A 20,441-nucleotide genomic window follows, 5' to 3' on the forward strand; every position below is an offset into this window, starting at 1 on the left:
CCAGAGTTCCAAGGTCCAGAACCGCTTGTCATCTTTCCTCTTTCCCCAGGGTACAGTTTCGCAATTCAGCCACTGGCAGGACAAGGCTGGCAGTTCCCCCCCACCCCCTTCTCCTCAATTTGGGCCCGGCTGGGCTAGGCTCGGCACCTGCCCTCTGGAGGTCTCCCGCTTATTACATGATGTCTCAATCCTAAGTGAGGAAAGTCTCAGCTGACATGGAGATGTGCTGGTAGGCTGCTTGCTGATGGCCTTGAACAGCTGCTTATCAGAGCCGCGGCAGTGACAGTAATCTGATTCATACTCTGCTGTAATCCGGATTAAAATAACATTGTAAGGGTAAACATTTAAACAAACACAAACAAGCATCCATAGACACACACTCACAGGCACATACAGGACATATGTACGTACATTCATACGCACATAACCACCAATTTCTGTTCGGGGGGGGGATTATTTTCACAGTTTGACTCGTGTTTAGGATGGCAATTATTCTCCTGAAAATATCATGAGCTGTGCACATCAAAGGCTTTAAGGTCCAGCCCAACGCTCCATTACACGTTGATCTCAATCGAGAGGCGATTAACGCAGACGTGGAACATCTGTCCGCTGCCGTCCTGGTTTTTAGGGTGACCAGGGACACATTCTGCAGAGTTGCTTGTGTTCAGCTATTTCATCAAGCCCCGAAACGGCTTCCCGTCGGCAAGATTAGTCGATGCTACGGCCAGCGACCAAGGGAGAGGGGGATGGACAGAGGAGAGGAGGATGGGTGAATGCAGTGTGGAGGAGGCTGTGAAGTGACCTCGGAGGTGACACTGTCACACCCCCGGGTGCTGCTCCTCGGGCTTCCGTGAGAAGGGCCGTGGTGGAGGCCAGCGCCGAATCGGACCGTGTGGTAATTAGATCATTGCACGGCTTAGCGGCCTCGCAGCTTCCCCTCCCCCCACCCCCCCACCCCCCTCCGGAGAACAGGCCTGGGCGAGCAGGTCCGGCGGCTGTTAGACCGGGCGCTACCCCACGGCGACCGCATCCTGCGTCCCAGAATAATCCAGTCAGTTTAATGTTTCACCCCAGTGTTTTTGATTTCTTAGCAAACAGGACAACTTGAATGGGTGGAAATGAATTAGCAAGTAGCTTGAGAAACATGGGGTCGGCACACACTGTGACAGGAGTCGTGGGGATTGGCAGACGAGTTACTCTTCAGTGTCGGCTCTTGCTTTAGCTTCATTGTCTGAGGAATTTATATTTATACGCGCGCGCACACAAACACACACACGCACACACACATTCACACACACACACACGCACACACACACGGTACACCAAAGACAAATAAACTGAATCCAGATGGCTGAGAGAGAAAGAGAAAAATACAGAGAGACCTACACAGCGGAGGAAGAGAAAGACATGCAGTGGATGGATAGAAAAAGTGAGAGAAACATATAGAGCAGACAGAGGGATAGAGAGCAAGAGAAAGGGGGCAGAGAGAGAGAGAGAGAGAGAGAGAGCAGTATGGCTATGCTGAGCAGGTCTGGTAGGAAGTGTGACTCCCATGGGTCTTTGCCTTGTAGCGGGCTTGCATGATCAGGTGGTTGGTCTCCGTTAAGCGCGTGAGCCCCAACAGCCTGCAGGAAGATCAGACACCAAGGGTGATGCCTGGGAAAACCAATCCTGCCCTCCCTTCCTCTGCTCCTGGGCGCCCCACTGCCCTGCATGTTTTAGATCCCACCCCGCTCTGTCACACCTGATTCGAATGATCTGCTCATTAACAAGTCCCTTCATGAGCTACATCAGGTATGTTAGGGCAGGGAGAGATCAAAGACATGCAGGGCAGGGGGAGCGTCCAGGAGCAGGGTTGAGAAACATGGCCGCACACCCTCCTGCCCTACATACTACAGAAGGGATCAGGAAAAAAGGATGACGCTGCTGGTGTTTAGAGATAACATGGTGACGTAACCGAGGCATAGGGGAAGGGCTGAAGTTGGTCCTCACACACATTGGTGTTGAACAGTGTTGTGTAATGTACGAGACATTATGGTGTGTAATGTATTAGGTTGTGTGCTGGGTAATGTATTAGGATTCATGACAGAGATAATAAAAAAGAGATATTAAAGAAATCAGATCTAAAACGCGATGGTCAGTGAATGGAGGAACGAATGTCGCTTCCTCCCTGCAGATGGTAGACCGATCGCGTTCAGATTGTCATGCACCCAGTTGCTAAGCCGATGCTAACCCGGAATGCACTCCGCAGCTCATTCACAAAGTATGGGTTAACTCAATCAAAGCATTTTATAGAAAACCAGTGATGTTTTCCATCTCCCTACAAGTATTCCTGTCTGAAAGCAGAGGAAAACACACAAACTGCTTTGTGTCGTGGTAGTTGAAGGAAGAAAGTAATGTAACTGGACAGCGCAGTGTGTATTTTGAGGACATTTTTACAAATGATATACTTTCACATGACACATAGATGGATGGATGTGTTATAGACAAGCATTCCTATACCCTCGGTGGACTGATTTGGCAACATGGAGTGCAGGATATAGTATATAAAGCATTATAAAATGACATAGTGAATCATCCCAAGTCTCCAATCCAAAGAGTGTAATATGATGATGTATTATGCCATGATTTTTAGATTTCACCAACAGACCAGATGCTGAATCATGGTGAATCAACATATTTTACTGACTAAAAGACCATAGGCTTTCACCACATTTAATGCTTTGTGTATATGGGCTGGATTACCACTTTCAGGGCCTTGCTAAGGTATAAAACTACAGTTTTCTCACCTTATCAGCTATGGGGGTTTTGAACCCACAACCTGTCAGTAACTGACCAAAACATGCTAACCGCTAGGCTAGCTGCAACCCATGTATGACACTGATGTTTTAGAAATTCACGTTGATTATTTTTTTGTTAAGAGTCAATACATGATTAATGGAACATGACAGTATTGTGGCCTTGATTAAGGTCTCTCGCCGCAATCCATAGAGTGTGGCTCCGCCAGAGGCCTCAGGAACTGTAATTAAGTGGGCGTAAGGTGCTCAATGTGTCCACATTTTGAGGATCAAGTGATAGCTGTGATCTGGATCATACCTAATTTATGATCGCCATTAGTGTGTCACTCCTCGGGCAGCGTCGTGGGTGTTGTGTGACGGGTAGATTGTCGCTCGGGCTGCCAAGGCCGTCGGCAGACTGGTGAATCAGGTAATTCACAGCTACAAAGAGGGCTGTCTGGACCATGGCCAGGTGGTGTATGTTTACGGTACAGCTCCCAGAGGCATTATTAACAGTGCCAGCGGGAACCATGGCTCTTCAGCTCATTGGCTATCTGTGCCTCCCCTTATGCCCAATGTTACAAAACAGTGTAGCATTTAACAGCGCTAGCTCATTAAGCCCAACCCTAACTCAGCAATCTGATTATTTTAGCCTAGTTTCTGCTGTGCCACCTCACTGGCTCGGCTAACTCCAGATTCACGTAGAAACACACATGTAATAGGCAGGGGATGTTGAGTGATACTGAATGTAACTATTCGCTAATGTTAAACAGGCTTGTGGAGAAAGGCTAGACGTTTGCCAAAGATAAAGTCGCAGTGGCCGAAGACTGTTGCCGCTCGAGCTCAGAGTTAGCGTATCGTGGTAGCGTTGCGTGTTGTGGGTGCATTACGGCAGTGCTCTCTGGCCCAGTCCCCATATGGATTCACCTCGCTGGACCATCTGCCCGCTATTATTCTCCTCAATGGGCCGAAACAGGCCATAATCATTTTTGTACTTCTCTTGCGTGGGTAGAGACTCCAAAATCCCTCATTGTCGCAATACTTGCTCAGATGAAGGTTCATGATAACATTTCAGGGAAAAGCATTTTTCCTGTGAGGTGTCAGGAACTGGCCTGCACTGGTTAGTGAGCCAGTGTAATGTCAAAACACTGGTTTGTAAGTGCGGATATTGACGCTGTCCATCAGCGTGCCTTTGTGGCAGCGTCATCAATCCAGGGGTCATAGTGTAGTAGCATGACTGTTGACCAGTTCTGTTTTTTGTCTTTGTGGTTCAGCTTTAAAAGTTGAACTCTATTGCTTGTGTTGGTGCACTTATGTCTTGTCTGTCTGTCTGTTATAACTCTTTTCCCCTCCCTTTATCTCTCTTGTTCTCTCTCTGTTCTCTCCTTTCCCTTTGCCTATTTCCCTTTTCTCCTCCTCTCTCATTCTCTTCTTTTTTTCTTTCTCTCTCTCTCCTCTTCTGCTGGAATATAGCTCAAGATTTAAGAGACCAAATAGGGGGCTCCAAAACTACTAATTATTTCCAGAGTTGTTTGACTTTGTCTTAAGTGTTTCCTGCACAGGCCCAGATAAATAAGTAGAGCTATATTAAAGGAAATCACTGTCAAGTTTATCGTTGTTGTTGTTTTACCGGCATTAACATTCCACTCAAGGCTAAAGGAAAGTCTCAGTCCAAATGGCAGAGATGATTAAGCTGTGGATAAATTGATTGAATATACTGTATGAGAAAAATCTGCTTTATAATTCTATGAAGTTCTGAAAAGTTTCAACCTGATTTACTTTAGGACCCTGGACACTACCAAACACTAACAATGACTGTGTTATGGATCCAAGCTCACACAAGAACCCATATCATGGCGCCCCCTTCCTCCTTTCTCACCCCCCCCCATCCCCCCACCCCCTCCCCACATTGGCCATCATGTCTAAATGCTATAAAACATTTTGGTTTATACTGTACACCACATTTCAATACACATCTGTTTTAGTAAAAAATAATAATATGCATTTATGAGGCATAAGTGTCAATGGGAGCTTTTGTTTTGAGATTTTTGCGGTAACCTTGAAATCAGTTATGTTTCTACAGTTTACGCCTTATATTGTACATATTCAAGTTAAGCAAAAATACCCTTGTTCATTTACCTTGAAAATAATGAATTAAAGCAATGGCTGGTTAATTATTATGTTTACACCTGACTTCTAAAAATTTAGATGATGTCATTAGAAATGCTTTTTATTGTTTAGAGTTGAAAACAGCCTTCATACAGTGCTTTTAGTATCCTGCAGTATGAATGGAGCTCACCCACTATTTTAGTCCACACACGAATGAAAGGCTAAAGATAAAAATAGTTTTCGGCGGGTATGCACACACAAGCACTTACAAACATACACACCCGCATACACACACACACACACACACACACACACACACACACACACACACAGACTAACATCATGTTAATGAGTGTTGATGACTGCAGACAATGCAGTATGTGAGGTTTCCAGATTGGGCTTTATGTCCCTGTAAAAACCCAGCCTCTTGTCTTTGTAATAAGAGTCGATATATTTCCATTCCATAGAGGGGCTCAACAATAGAGAGCAACATTTTTTTTTTATTCTTCTTCTTTTCATTCTTATTGTTAGGGAGCCAAGCACCAAGTGTGCCGGGAACTCTAATGTTATTGTTAGTTTCAATATTGTGATTATTTTTATTCTCCAGGGCCCATAGTTTGGTCTCCTCTGGGTCAAGAGTGTTACATTTTGCATACTTGTAGACGCCATGGTGGCGCTATTCAGAGAAAAAGTGTTGTAATCCCCAGAACACTTTGCAGTGAAATGTGAAAGGCACTCTTTGGGTTATTTCACCCATATTTCTTTCCATAGGGGATTTTCAGATCCACTTCTAATAAGGTCTGTATTTCATTTAGGCTTATCCTTCCTCAGCATTTTGATGAGTGTGTAAATCTCATCAGTACAGGGTGTCATTTGTCAACATATTTGCATATTTTGCATCAACAAAAACTAAATTAGCTAAATATGGATATTGGTAACATTCACCTTGTCCTATAGATATTTATACAGTTACTAAAACACAGAGGTGGTGTAAGTCTATACAAAACACAGACATTATTTAAAGTGGATATGGAAATCCCCTATGGAAAAAACGAATGGCAAAATAACCCAAAACTCCATCTCAGATTTCATCACCAGGTGTTAGGGGGAGTATGGCGCATCACTATTTGAGTCTACGGTTGCCAATCAAAAATGAACTCATATCTCAGGAAACGAGTGTAGTAGAGTTACAAAACCAAATCCAGATCTGCCCCTTCTCAGGTTGAACAATAGGTTTGCTTTTTCCCGTTAAATCATCCAACTTGGAATTTTCTGTAAAGTTAGCTAGTGTTAGCCTACTTGCAGCTTTAACTATTATTATTATTTTGTACATAGTTATGTTCTTATGTATTTTTCATGTATGTAAATATGTCTTTTTTTGTTATCCCCTTGTCAAAACCCAATAAAAACCCAATAAAAATAAACAAATAAAGGTTAAAAATAGGCTACAGGATACTGTCAATAAGGCAGTAAATAAGAAATTCCCAACCACTGACCATAACAAAGTCAAGTTTAATCATTACAACCCTTGGCGTCTGGAAGAGGAGGAACCAAGAAAAAAAATGAATTAGTGAGTTTAGTTTATCCAAGGAAACCAGTATTTACAAAAGATAGAAATAAAACTGCTGGATACAATAAGTTAGCCAGCCAGCCAGTCAGTCAACCAGTCAGTCAGTCACTCAGCCAGCCAGCCAATCAGTCACAGTGCGGCTGAGGCTGAAACAATTAAGTTTTCCAACAATTCCCTGGGAAGGTTGTTACCCTGCATATTTCTGCCTGGGACTTTAGCAAAGTCCCAAATGGAAATTCAAGGATGATTTCATTTGGGCAGTAGAAAAGGCACTAAGCTTCCTGCTTAATTTTTTCATCTTACGTTAATGCCCACACTCGTTGTGGCTATTTGCATGTTGTTAGACTTCCCAATGGAGAGGATACAAGGAACGGAAAACATTTGGTTTATGTTGCCATTCTATGACATAGAGCATTCCGGAAGGTTTTGAGGCCTCGTTGTTGCCGCAGCAGTCATGAGATGTTTTGCTAAAGTTGCCTTTACTTCAGATGTATAGTATCAGGGTTGAAAACCTAGGTTTTTTTGAAAGTGTCCAAGGGTTGTAGTTGCATGTCAGTACCATTCAAGACCTATGCTCAAACATATTTCAGTTTTCGCTTGTCGTGACAGGATCAATGTAGCCACTACAATTACCATTCAAATCTGAGCCAGTGAAAGCAAAAACGTTGTCTCTGTTTCCTGATATTATTTTTCTTTGTACTGATATCACTTCCCTTTACTCAGTGTCTTTAATTACGAATGAACATTTTGTTTTCATGTGAAAGAAAAAATACTTCCCTGTAGAGAAATGGCTTCCGCTTGGTGTGCTGCTCTCCATGAAATCCCTCACTTGGTACTAAACCACAATGAAAGATGAAATTTGTGATTCCCCTAACCTTCCCCCTCCCAACTGGATTGGGCTTCTGTTTTTCAAACAAACTTGGAGAGATGCCAAATTCTGTTTTAAACCTCATTAAACAACAAGACAATAGGCAGTTACATAGGATGGCTATCTTTGACCTTGAACAAAAATATACTTTTTGTGTCCTAAAAATATTGTCAGATTAAGTATCAATACTGACAACAATAGCCCGAAAAATGCAATGTTATGGCATTGCAACAAGACAATAAAATGCATCAACTGGTTTCAGAAAGAAAATGTGAACCAACAAAAATTGGCATTGGTGTCTCTTCAAAACTACAGGGGAACAAAACCTAGCCAAAGTATTTGCCGTCTTCTTTTTCAGTTTGTCCGTCCACAATTTAATGCTGCATTACCAAAAAAAAAACTGTTCCGGATATTCGATACATCATATAATGAAGAATTAGGTTCCATTACTCTGCAGGCTTAACCTTTGCAGAGAGCATTCAGCGCTTGCCAGCAGTCATCAATATTTAACAGCTGTTGTTATTATGAAATTCTTTATAGGCTAATGTGGCTTGCCGGCTTGCACGCAAGGGTTTGGCCAGGCTCCAGCGCTCTGTCAGGGACCAGAGAGGAGATTGACAGACGGTTAGCTTGCGTGACAACAGAGCTTCGGTCAGCCTGCTCTGACTCTCGCTGCTCTCTCCCGTCCCTCCCTCCCTCCCTCCCTCCCTCTTCCTTTCTGTCTTTCTCCCTCCTTCTCTTTCTCTCTCTGGTGTTTCTCCCTCTGCTGTGGATTTCCTGTGCTATGGCGGGAGGCAAAGAAGGTGGCTCTCAGCCAGTTCCCCTCCCTCCCTCTCCTGCCCTCCCTCCCTCCTACCCTCCCTTCCCCAACCCCTCCTCCCATCGCCTCCAGTGAAGATATGTGTTCCCTCTCTACGCGCACGCAAGGCCTGTCGGAGGGGAGGGGAACCAAGCAGAGTGCTTACATGCGTCTGGAGCTCTTTAAAAGCCCAACAGGCTCTGCCAAAAGATGGCACCCCTGCCATGTTTACTAGAATGGGAGCTGAACACTATGCCTTCCCAGAGAAGCAGCTGTATAATACCTCACTTCTGTGTATACTTATCACTCTGTTTTGACACGCAGGAAAGAGAGGGCTGTTTTGAGTTTTGCCTTCTAATAACTTGACGTATGTTTTGAGTAATTTGTACAAACGAATGCAGAGCTAACGAGTTTGCCACTAAAACTGTCATTTTAAGCTTTCCAGTTCATTCCACAAGAGAAACATGGAGTGAATTACTAGTGGAACTTGAGTGCTTTGTTTATTTATAAAACTGAATGAGTAGCAATCTCCCAAGTCTTTTTAATGGGATAGACAATGAAATAGGACACTTTCCAGCTTTGCACGCAATACCTACTGTTATACACCACCACCTGCCTCCCATGTACATCAGACTAATAGGTTCTCTTAGTTGGCGATTGTCTTGTGAAACGTTTCTTTATGTTCATATACTGATGTATTACATCAGAAATAAGAGCATGTTGCGTTGCATATAGATTAATAAATGATTTGATCTTGTGACATGTCACGCTACAGTCTCTCGCCACTTCCTCGTTTGGTCGGCCACAGGAAGTGGATGGGGAAAGCTGCAGTGTCACACATAGATGTTACAAATAACAAAACGCTGCTTTATTCGGCCCTACTTGGCTCCACCCACAGAGGCCCTCCTCCCCCTACAGCCCCCACCCCCCCTCCACCCCGATGCGGGGGCATGTATCCCATGCCCCCGCATCTTTAGGCAGTGTCCGCGGTGATCCAAACAGTCTGTCGTTCGCACCCCACCCCCCACACTCAGGTAAACAGATAAACATCGAGCCCATCCCACCACCACTTTGCTTGCCTGCGCTCCTTCGCTCATTCACAGGCCAAAGAGCAAACGGAGCTGGGCCAAAATCATCAATCCCTTGAACAAAGCGCTGAGGAAATGTCCAGGCTATTGGTAAGTCGTGATTAGATGCTGATTACGTGAAGGGCATCTCGGGCTTCTCATCTTACTGAGCCTGACGGCGCAGGAAGAAGCTCCTGTCCGTGGGTGCCAAGAACAGTGCGCATCGTGGCCTGCTGGTGCCCATGGTGACACGCTGTTGAGAGTGTGTGGATGTTGAGCACACATCATCTGACTGATGGGTGTTAACCACGCAGTATGATGCATCTTATTATGACTATATAAAATCCTGTGTTTTTAGAAACACACCTGTAATGTACTTGGCTGTGTAGCAGATATTTGAGGGCAGTGTTATTTTTATGCAGGCGGGATTCAGAAGGAGCACTTATCCCCTCATAATCGGGCTCTCGTCTACGTATCCTGACAGTTGTCACCTTGCACTAAACAGAGTGTCTTAATAGAGAGTATATAAAAGTGGAACCATTAGGTTTTCTGTTTTCTTTGAGAACACACCAAAACAAGAGTAATGAATTAAGGCACTGTTGGCCAAGGAAGCTCAACTCCAATGATTAATCATCCAGTATATTTGTCTTTCCCTGACTTGTATCCTCTCCAAGGCTGGCGTAAGGGCTACAGAAGAGAGAGAGAGTGTGGAGTGTGTGTGTGTATGTGTGTGTGAGAGAGAGAGACAGAGAATGAAAAAAATACCCAGTCATTGAAAAACAAGATTCATAACCTTTCCTGGTTTCCATCAGTAAGTCTAAATGGAGGTGACTGTAAAATAATAGTGCGATGGGAAGAAATGGTGCAGTACACTCTAAGAAAATTAGGGATCTAAAGGGGTTATTTGTCCATAGGAGAGACGTACACTGAGAGTGTAAGTAGAGAACAAGAAAGGTTCAACCTGTGGTGTTTTCAAGTAAAGGTTCAACCTACAGAGTTTTCAAGTAAAGGTTCAACCTGCTGTGTTTTAAAGTAAAGGTTCAACCTGCTGTGTTTTCAAGTAAAGGTTCTACCTGGTGTGTTTTAAAGTAAAGGTTCAACCTGCTCTGTTTTCAAGTAAAGGTTCAACCTGCTGTGTTTTCAAGTAAAGGTTCAACCTGCTGTGTTTTCAAGTAAAGGTTCAACCTGCTGTGTTTTCAAGTAAAGGTTCAACCTGCTGTGCCAAAGTTTGGTGTTGTATTTAGTTCCCTGGACTCTACAGCACATTCTGTATTCCCCTGGCAACCTTGATCAGAAATGCATCCCAGTCCATCCTGTCTGCATCCGTGTCCATAAAGAACAATTGCACATTAAAAGACACTTACTGAAAAAAACCATCTAATCAAAAAAGAGAATGAACGTAAAAGTAAATGACTACCCTTTGTATCAACCTACTATCAGAAGACTAAAGAAATGTCAAAAAAGGGGAGGAAAAGTGGTTCAAATAGCTCTCGTGCCTCGGCAAGGATTAAGTTAAGGGAAATTGTCGGGAGGCACGAAATGCTGTTGTTCACTGGCGTAGCATTACAGAGCCAGCGGTAGTGTGGAAAAACTACGAGGGAGGAAGTGGACTATGGATGTGGGGAGTGTAGGGAGTGGGGTCTGGGGACTGTGGATGTGGGGAGTGTAGGGAGTGGGGTCTGGGGACTCTGGATGTAGGGAGTGGGGTCTGGGGACTGTGGATGTGGGGAGTGTAGGGAGTGGGGTCTGGGGACTCTGGATGTAGGGAGTGGGGTCTGGGGACTGTGGATGTGTGGAGTGTAGGGAGTAGGGTCTGGGGACTCTGGATGTAGGGAGTGTAGGGAGTGGGGTCTGGGGACTGTGGATGTGGGGAGTGTAGGGAGTGGGGTCTGGGGACTGTGGATGTGTGGAGTGTAGGGAGTAGGGTCTGGGGACTCTGGATGTAGGGAGTGTAGGGAGTGGGGTCTGGGGACTGTGGATGTGGGGAGTGTAGGGAGTGGGGTCTGGGGACTGTGGATGTGGGGCGTGTAGGGTGGATGTGGGGAGTGTAGGGAGTGGGGTCTGGGGACTGTGGATGTGGGGAGTGTAGGGTGGATGTGGGGAGTGTAGGGTGGTTGTGGGCAGTGTAGGGTGGATGTGGGGCGTGTAGGGAGTGGGGTCTGGGGACTGTGGATGTGGGGAGTGTAGGGTGGATGTGGGGAGTGTAGGGAGTGGGGTCTGTGTGACAGACTGACATTGATCTAATCAGTGTGGAGCCATTTATACTTATTGCCAACCACCTGTGACACCACATGACATTGCATGGAAGGAGTGGGTTCATTCGAGTATGCCTGATGCTCCACCCAGATCACTGGGTTTATGCTGTCCTACACCACCCAGATCACTGGGTTTATGCTGTCCTACACCACGCAGAACACTGGGGTTATACTATCCTACACCACCTACATCATTGAGTTTATACAATCCTACACTACTCAAACCACTGGGTTTTTACTATCCTACACCACCTTGACCATTATGTTTGAACCATCCCACTCCACCCTTATCAATATGTTATCCTTATCATACTCCACACTGAACAATGGGTTTTTAAGCGTGACAGTGCCATTCTGTATAAATGAGCATCATGAATAATAACTAAAACAGGACAGTGTGTTTGCGCTGTCTTCATGGTGCTGGATAACAGTACTGCAGCTTTAAGGTTCCTAGCAAAATGTTACTGAGCAGTTTCGTGCCAATCAGATCAGAAAATCAGATGTTCTAAATGCCAGTTCGGGGAGGATTCTTTCCACCATTTGGGGATAACGTGTGTGGAGAAATCCTGTAAAGTCCTGAAAACCAACATTGTTGGCTCTTCTTAAACACTGTATCCTCACTGTTGAGAACTTGTGTTTAGATGGGAATCCAGTCTGTTGTGAATCGGGTGAAGCCCCTAACACATGCTCTTGATTTACCTTTCTGTTATATTGTGTTTATGTCGATTAGATATCCGTAATGATAAAAATGGTTGATTTTCTATGTTTTTTGCATTGTGCTTGCATTTGGAAACCTCTAATAAAATGTTTAATCAATAATGAATGTATTTGTCCAAGTGAAGTTTCCCCTTGATTGACAAAGCATTGGATCTTATGATATCGCACCGATGAAGACTCCTTATTAATGACCTCTTCCATCTTTTTCCAGTAAATCACGAGAAGCCATCCAGCAAAAAACACCTAAGTCCACCCACCAACTCTGGCCCAGAGCCCAGAAAGGACAACCTGCATATGGTCATGGGCAGCAACGTCACAGAGAGCGGGCTTCTCCTGGAGGTAAGCAGACAGTTATGTGTGTCTGGGTATGAATGAACAATCCCCTGCACCTGCCAGGAAAACACATGCACCCAAAAATATCCTATATAGGTAAAAAAAAAAATGCACCAAAGATGAAAAGAGGAGCTGTAAGAAGGGTAGACTTGCATAATAAAATACGTTGTAAAAAGGTGTATAGCACTGCATAACAAGGTTGGTGAGTTGATCCCAGCTAAGCAAGCTCTTCGAACACAATGTGTTTGTGAAATTTTTTACGGCAAAACTACAGCTTGTGTACAATCCAGTCACGAACCACACCATGATCAGATCGTTGTTTGTGATCTAATTAGGCACTCGGTTTTGTAATGAGTGTCTGTCCAGCAAAGGGCTATGACACTATTCCTGACCTAAAAATCTTCTGCCAGCCCCCATGTAAACACACCACACACGCGCAGCTCTCCGAAGAAGAGCCCGAAGCAGTTCAGTGAATGTGTCGGGCTGCCACAACACAGGCTGTGAACAAAGAGTCGATTCACTGTGGCAATAATGTGTCGCCTCTCGTTGCGTGACTCGAGAAACGACTCACTTCAGGTCGGTCGGCATTGCTGTGGCAACAGGCTCCCCTGGGGCTGCAGGGAGGATGCCAGTGAGTTCCCCTTCCTTCTCTGTTTTCTCTGCTTTCTGCCGCAGATGACTCAGAATAGCGGGAAAAGCTCTTTTTCACTGTTGCCATGACCTTGGCACTGCTTTGATCTTGCGGTGACAATATGAGGGAGGAGGAAAAATGATCAAATGTTTGGAAACAAAAGCCATGGCTCCCTCTGTCTCTCTCATTCCCTCTCTCAGTGCCGTGCTCCGCTGTGTCCACAATGCAATGGCTGGATTTTCTTTTTCTTTATTTGTAATGCGTGCAAACCAGCTCTTAAGAGTTGTAAGTCAAGGCTTTTAACCTTGCACCCCTTTATAGGAGCCATGAGGTTATGTGGACTTTGAATTTGAAATGGTTCTGTTCCAGAGCCGGAGCAGGTGCAGGTTTCCATTACCTAATGCATTTGGAATTCCATGATCCGCAAGAAGAAATTTCTGGGAAGCAGCGATTTTAAAGTGTTCTCTCTCTTTGTGAAAACATGTGAAAGAGAGAGAATTCCAACCTGGGGGTAATGCTGATGTTTGGATACAGTGGCATCTGGCCTAGAGAGATCACAATATTCTCAAAGAACTCTAATCCCAAATGAATCTTGGCCTTAAGTGTAAGACTCCTGGAATCTATGGAGTGACATGTTAATCAGCTCCCCAACAGTGATTGGTTATACCATGACTGGCAGTGCATTCATTTGGTCAGCACAGGCCTCATGAGTGTGTGTGTGTATGTGTGTGTGTGTCCGCAGCCCCCTGACTGATCTGGGAGTGGGCAGTTTGAACCTGTCAAACACTGTCATCATCCACACGCAAACACAAGCACATACACACACACACACACATGTACATATACACACAGGCTTTGGAGCAGTACCTGTAGACCAATTAGAACGTGCAGTGAGTGTGTATTGAACAGGCCAATGAAATGTATTTATCTGATATATATCTCTGAAGGCTCAGTAAAGATACTGGGAGATTTCCTGAATCATGTTACGTTTACCAGGGTGGAGTTCCTCAGAATGTTCCTGGAATCTATTAACATGTTTTTTGTCCACTGGGGGTGATTCACTGGGGAGTGTTAGTGTAAACACTTTACTGGTCACGCTATAAGATTATTTTGGCTTTAGTGTGTTAATCCATAATCAAATACATTTATTTATTTATTTTATTTTAGCTTTTTTTACTGGGCAAGTCAGTTAGGAACAAATTTTTCTTGACAACGATGGCCTGGCAGATTCATGCCCAGACACACATAATTAATACAATGCTATGCGTAACAGTATTACTCTAAAATGCGTCCTAGAATCAGTGTGGAAAACTGATTGGATTGGCAAAATGTAATTACGCTAAAGCATTTTCACAACTTAAACTAAATCCAGTGATATTTTTTTAGAGATTGATTTGTGTCATGAAACAATGAGACAGCAAGCCTGAGACAACAAGCAGCACTAATTCCAGTGACTTGGACAAATCCTGAATTCACAGATGTTTGTGTCTTTCAAATTTTAGAAAGGATGGGTAGATTTGGTCTATAGTCTTTATGGTAATTTTAAAACAGAAAGGGTGGAGCCCTCTATTACAATTCTGACCTCACCTCTTAACACGTACAGACCCAAAACTTAAACAAGCATCTGACCAAACATGCAAGACTTCAGTTTGGGTTAGCTGAGATTTGTTGAGAACTGAACCAAATGTAATGCAAAACTAGATTTTGAAATGATGTTGGTGTGTTGTAATTGAGGCTAATAGTATGGTAGAAATGGTAGAACCTGTATCATTTGAGATTATTGTCAGGCTGCGGCCTTGTTGAATTGTCTCATAGGCCACCTCTTTATAGTTCTTGGAAGCTTATGTGGTCTTCCAGATGTTTCCCTCTAAATGAGTTCATTGATCCATGGACCTCATGAATCAGGCAAGGCCTGACAGGTCACTCACTAAGATAACGTGTTGGGCCGACCGACATTTTGAGATTGTGCCACCAGGCACACAGCCCCAGAATTGAGGAATTATTTTCAATAAGGCAGTTAAATCTGCCTGTCCATCACTGAGACGGCTGTACAAGAGAGTTAGGATTTGGACCAAATAACGGGACCAGAGGTTGACGAAGAACAGGAATCTGTTGAAGTCTGAGGCGCATTGTGTTTGCTGGAGGTTGAGGAAATCGGAGGGGAAGCTGGAGAAACAGAAGGCAAGTGGTTGTGTATGTTGTTGTGCCACTCACCGTCTGAAAGGAATGATTGGCAGTAGGGGGGGCGAGCCGAGAGTGGAGGGTGTGATCTGGACTCCACAGAGGGCAAACAAAAACCACAGCCCACAGAACGCTTACACAACAGGCCAGAGAGCTGCTTATCCATCATGGACCGTGCACATGCACAGGCAGGCACGGAGACACACACACACACACACCGCACACAGCACACCACGATTGAACATAGATGAACACCCATCCAAACAGCAGCTGTAATATTCCCAGTGCTCTCAGCCTGTGCTAACCAGGTCGAGTGGAGCAGCCTGATCTAACCTGGAGTTACTCACAGTTAACTGGAGGTGACAGAGTCTGGCTGCAGCGCAGCGCCAGTCACGCGATCACCAGGGACTTGGACCCTGTACAAACACTGGGAGGTTCATAAATTACAGTTTGGGGAACCGACTCCTCTGTTTCCACCGCCCCTCCTTACCACCCTCCCTCGCTCTCCCACTCTACCTCTTTTCCTCACCCCTCCTTTGTAGACGGCCTGTTGTGAATGAGCTGTGTGAATCCCATTTAATGAATACTTTCAATATGAGGGCAGCGGATTGAAAACCTCTGTGGTGGCTTTGCTCGGTGTTGTCATATTGTGGAAAGGCTTTTCGGAAACCAAATGCTGTCAGAAAATATTACAACCCACACTGTTATGGCATTTTTTTAATACCATTTGACCCAAAAAAAAAAAAGCCACGTTGTGTTCTGAAGCCATGTGCCTCTTATTGCTATCTCTATAAATAGAAAAGAATGTTTGTCTTCTCTCTTCTTCTCCCTGCAGTCCCTCACTGGCTTTGCATTGGTGGTGAGCAGTGACGGGATGGTCTTCTATGCCTCTTCCACCATCGTTGACTACTTGGGATTCCATCAGGTATGTCTCAGTATTTACATCTGTTTTTCATTTTTATTCAATATTCATTTCATTTTGACGTATGGTATTTCAGGGCACACTCACAGCGTATTAAAGACCTTCATTTAAATCTCTGCAGACATTTACTACAGTTGTGAAGCAGCGATAAAGGGTGATAGCTTTGTTAGCACATTGAGAGAGCCCCAATAGGGGCATGAGTTGAGACAGGGGGTTAAGGCTCACTTCCCTCAGTGTTGGCAGTGATACAGACTTCCCTCACAATGATAAACAAACTGCCCTCCCAGTGATACAGACTGCCCACCCAAAGATAAACAAACTGCCCTCTCAGTAATATAGACTACCCTCCCAGTGATAAAGACTGCCCTCCTAGTGGGAGACTGATGCAGTACTAGACTCACAGCTAGACCAGATCTGCAAGCCGTGTTGTCATGTCTTTCTATCCAATGCCCTCTTGGCCTCGCTCTGGTAACCTGGTCCTCTCTTCCTCTTCCTCTCGTCATCTCTTAGTCTTTCCCTCATGCTCTGGTCCTCTGTTAGACTTTTCTCTCTAGCGCTCTTTATCTATCCTCTGTGCTATCTGTTCCCTGCTCTCTCTGCAGCCCTTTGAATGGGTGTATAGAGCCATTCACCGGAGGGAAAAGGCAACAGGGAGGTCAGCAGTACCACGGGCTCCTCCAAGAGAGGGAGGGGGGTACTGAGGTGGGTCAGGAGGTAGTGACCGGGTCAGGCCAAGAAGATCTCAGGATACTCCCAGTTTCTCCCCGTCCATTAATTATTGATGCTATCAACTGAGAATGCCTGTCTTCCCCTACTTAAATAATTTCCCCTAAAAAATAAAGCCATGAATAAAGTGCTTTAATACTGTTACTCAGGCCCCCAGCTCCCCAGACAAGGCAACCGTTTGAGCAAAATTATTCTGCAAGAGTGCCCACACTTTCCTAAGATGGAGTCGGGTGAAATAACAGCACAATTAAATTTGAATGAAAACTGAAGTGGTCTGAAAGCGTTGCCTTGCCGTGCGCCAGAGACTTTAGCTGTATGCCACTTCATTTAGTTCACCAGAGCATTTGCCAGGAGCCAAATTCTGTATCAAGAGGCGCTATGCCATCATTCCTCAGTGTTTTAAAGCTGCACTAGGTAGGATTTTCTTTGAAGGTTTTGTCCCCTGTATATATATGTTTTAAGCTAATGAGGCCCTCTGAGTTGTTTAGCAACACAGACAGTTGTGTAGTGCCAATGGAATGTCAATTTATAATTTCTGGAGTGTGCCAATACTTTACAGCCAATAATGTTCCAGCAATCACATTCCAGCCAATTGCTTTCTGCGAGGCGGGCCTTCCAGCCAATCGCCTGAGAGGCGGACCTTCCTCCTTGTTTTGTGAATGCGCATTTTACCTGGATGATATATATAGCATACATACACCATAAGGAGCGAAGTTCACTCACTGTAAGAAACTATAATGACAGCTAGAGACCAGGATGACAAACTGCCAGTTCTTCCCTTGTATACCACAGCAAACACTACTAAAACTACAAAGACGTGAAAGAAGACTTAGACTAGCTCTCTATAGCTATCAACCAAGAACCCTAAGCTAACGTTAGCAAAGTTAATAAAAAGATCAAACTCTGAGTTAGCACTTTTTTGGAACAGGTAATCCTATTTTTCATATTATTATTCAGAACATAGTCTATCAGGCATTGGTGCAGAACCAATATCTAACCAGTGAGTAATTGTAAAATGCTGTAATATTTTTTTTTTTACTAAACAAATCCTACCTAGTGCAGCTTTAAAGGAGTATTGAGGAGACTACATTTGTGTTTCAAAATGTTGTTTTTGTGATAGTCCTATCATTGGCTTTCAGTTTGAAGCACCTACAGGAGTAATGCATGTTGCACAGTCTGACAGAGAATATTCATAAGAAATTGTTATAAACCTCTGGCACAACACACAGATACATACATGCACACACCTGTACTATATTACTAGTGGGAAACATTTCAGTATTAACACCGTTTAACACCTTAAACCAAAAACCCCAAGCCAAAAATATCGGAAAAAGGGCCCTCACTAGTCATTATTTTCTTATGATGACTTTTGCAAAATGTTTTATTAGTAATGCACTATAAGTATAAGACACAGTATTAATCATTGCCTGAACCGTTCAATCAATATGCTTGTGTTATACCGACAATGGCAGAGAGTCTCACAAAAGGACAGTACCAATCAATCAATCAAATGTATTGTATAAAGCCATTTTTACATCAGCAAGTGCTTTTACAGATATCCAGCCTGAAACCTCCAGAGTAAGACAACAGGGTTGATGGCTATGAAAAACTGCCTAATTTGGTCAAAACCTAGGAAGAAACCTAGAGAGGATAGGTGGCCAGTCCTCTTCTGGTTGTGTCGGAGGAAGATTATAAGAGTTCATGATGTTTTGGGCCATGTAAATGTTTTTGCATATTCACATGACAAGTGCGTCAATAAATGCATGTCGGCTGTGTCCAGAGTCTTTAAACAGAATTCAACTCAGCTGCATAACCAGGTGTAGAAGGATAGGGACAATCAGGGTGGTGGGCAGTGGCAACAGGAATTATCAGGCAGCAACTTTATCTGCAGCACAACCAGGATGTCTTTGGACAGGGACGGCCATGAGTCATTCAGGCCAGGTAGTCTTGAGGCGTGGTCAAAGAGGGATTTATGGGTCCTAAAACGTGCCGTTTTAGGACCCCAACATTGGTTTCTAATCTCTCCAAAAGAAGGGAGAGATCAATGGTGTCAAAGGCGGCACTTTCCCCAAAAAATTGGAATGGATGCAGAACCTTTATGATGCCATTAAAAAGTAATTTTCCACCTTCATGAATGTAATCTCTTTGCTATAAATAAAAAAATTAACAGCAAATATTGAACCTCCCATTCCTCTGAAAATAAAAATATACTTGGAGGATAGGGAGCAGTTTCTTGTGTTCAACATAGGCACACCAAGCACAGGAAGCTCCTGGTGTAGTTTTGTTGGAATAGGGTCCAGTTGACAGCTGATGGTTTTAGAGCTCATTATTATTTTAGTGAACTCGTCGAGCGATACAGGATTAAAAGTTCAAGTTTCCCCATTGATACCAGGTCAGGGCAGTTCTTAGCATTCTCAGGGCAACTGAGTTTTTGAAGACTGTTTATGATTAACGACTGTTATTTGTTTTCTAATGATGATGCTCTTTTTTTGAAAAATGTCTGCTTGTGGCAGGTTGGAAAAATTGGCTAATTGAGCAGATGTGAGTGCTTTACGGTATTGCATTGTACTGTACTGGCTAGTCTCAGTACTTCCAACTTGTAGGAGAGCCATTTCAGTTCCGATTTTCTGGAGGCTTGCTTCAGTGCTCTAGTATTGTCAGTGTACCAGGGAGCAAGTTTCTTGTTGGGTATTTCTAAGTTTAGAATTTCAATTTCAATTAGAATTTTAACAGGATTATTTACTCTGTAAATATCATCCTTGGATTGGTGGATATAGTCTGGAAGAGCATCAAGAAATTAGAATTTATATTACTTCCAACGTCCTTGTTTTGGGTGCGAGTGGCTTAGTTGTTTGAGTCGACCTAGCAACCTTTTGATTACAATCCAAATGCTGTAACTGCTAGGATCTGTTGCAAACACAGTTGGATGCGAATGTGTGAAAGTGTCTAATAATACCACTTAAAACACACCGCCCTCATATGTAGCTCTGGAGACTAATATAGTCCAAGTTTCAGGGCCAACAACACAAGAAAGCACTCCAATGGAAAAACTGCCTCTTTTATCCTACTCATTCCATTGTAATTTTGCTTCTGAAGATGAAGATGCAAGACGAGGGCCAGGGAAAATATCACATTCTTTTCTCCGCTCTGACCGGCGGTGGGAACTGTGGTGGTGTTTGCCATGTGTTTTGGTGGGAGGAATTGTTTTGCCAGGCAAATGTTCAAAAAATTAATTGTTTTCGGGGGGGGGGGGGTGTAAAATATTTCAGTGGGAATCTGTCATTTCCCTGACAGAAAGCACAGCTATTGCTGGAAAGAGGCATTACAAACATTGGATGGGTTTATTTTTTTTTTATTTTTTCAGCTGCGCTGCTCTTCAGGAGCCGGTGTCACGCGATGTTTGACAAACAAGGCTTGCCCTCACTGGCCCTGAAGCACAGTGACATTGGAGACTCACTGTAAACGCTGCCTTTGCTGCACAGG

At 44.0% G+C, this 20,441-nt stretch overlaps 1 protein-coding gene across 1 annotated transcript in view; it reads left to right on the top strand.

Annotated features, from left to right (window-relative positions):
* LOC105019452 overlaps window positions 1–20,441 on the top strand; it is a 66,621-nt gene that overhangs the window by 37,080 nt on the left and 9,100 nt on the right. Inside the window, exons 4-5 of the mRNA XM_010885667.3 lie at window positions 12,374–12,501; window positions 16,143–16,232. Of these exons, the coding sequence (XP_010883969.1) occupies window positions 12,374–12,501; window positions 16,143–16,232 (218 nt within the window). The remainder of the gene's footprint in view (window positions 1–12,373; window positions 12,502–16,142; window positions 16,233–20,441) is intronic.

Source organism: Esox lucius, chromosome 21, assembly GCF_011004845.1.
Source record: "Esox lucius isolate fEsoLuc1 chromosome 21, fEsoLuc1.pri, whole genome shotgun sequence".
NCBI classification, from domain to species: domain Eukaryota; kingdom Metazoa; phylum Chordata; class Actinopteri; order Esociformes; family Esocidae; genus Esox; species Esox lucius.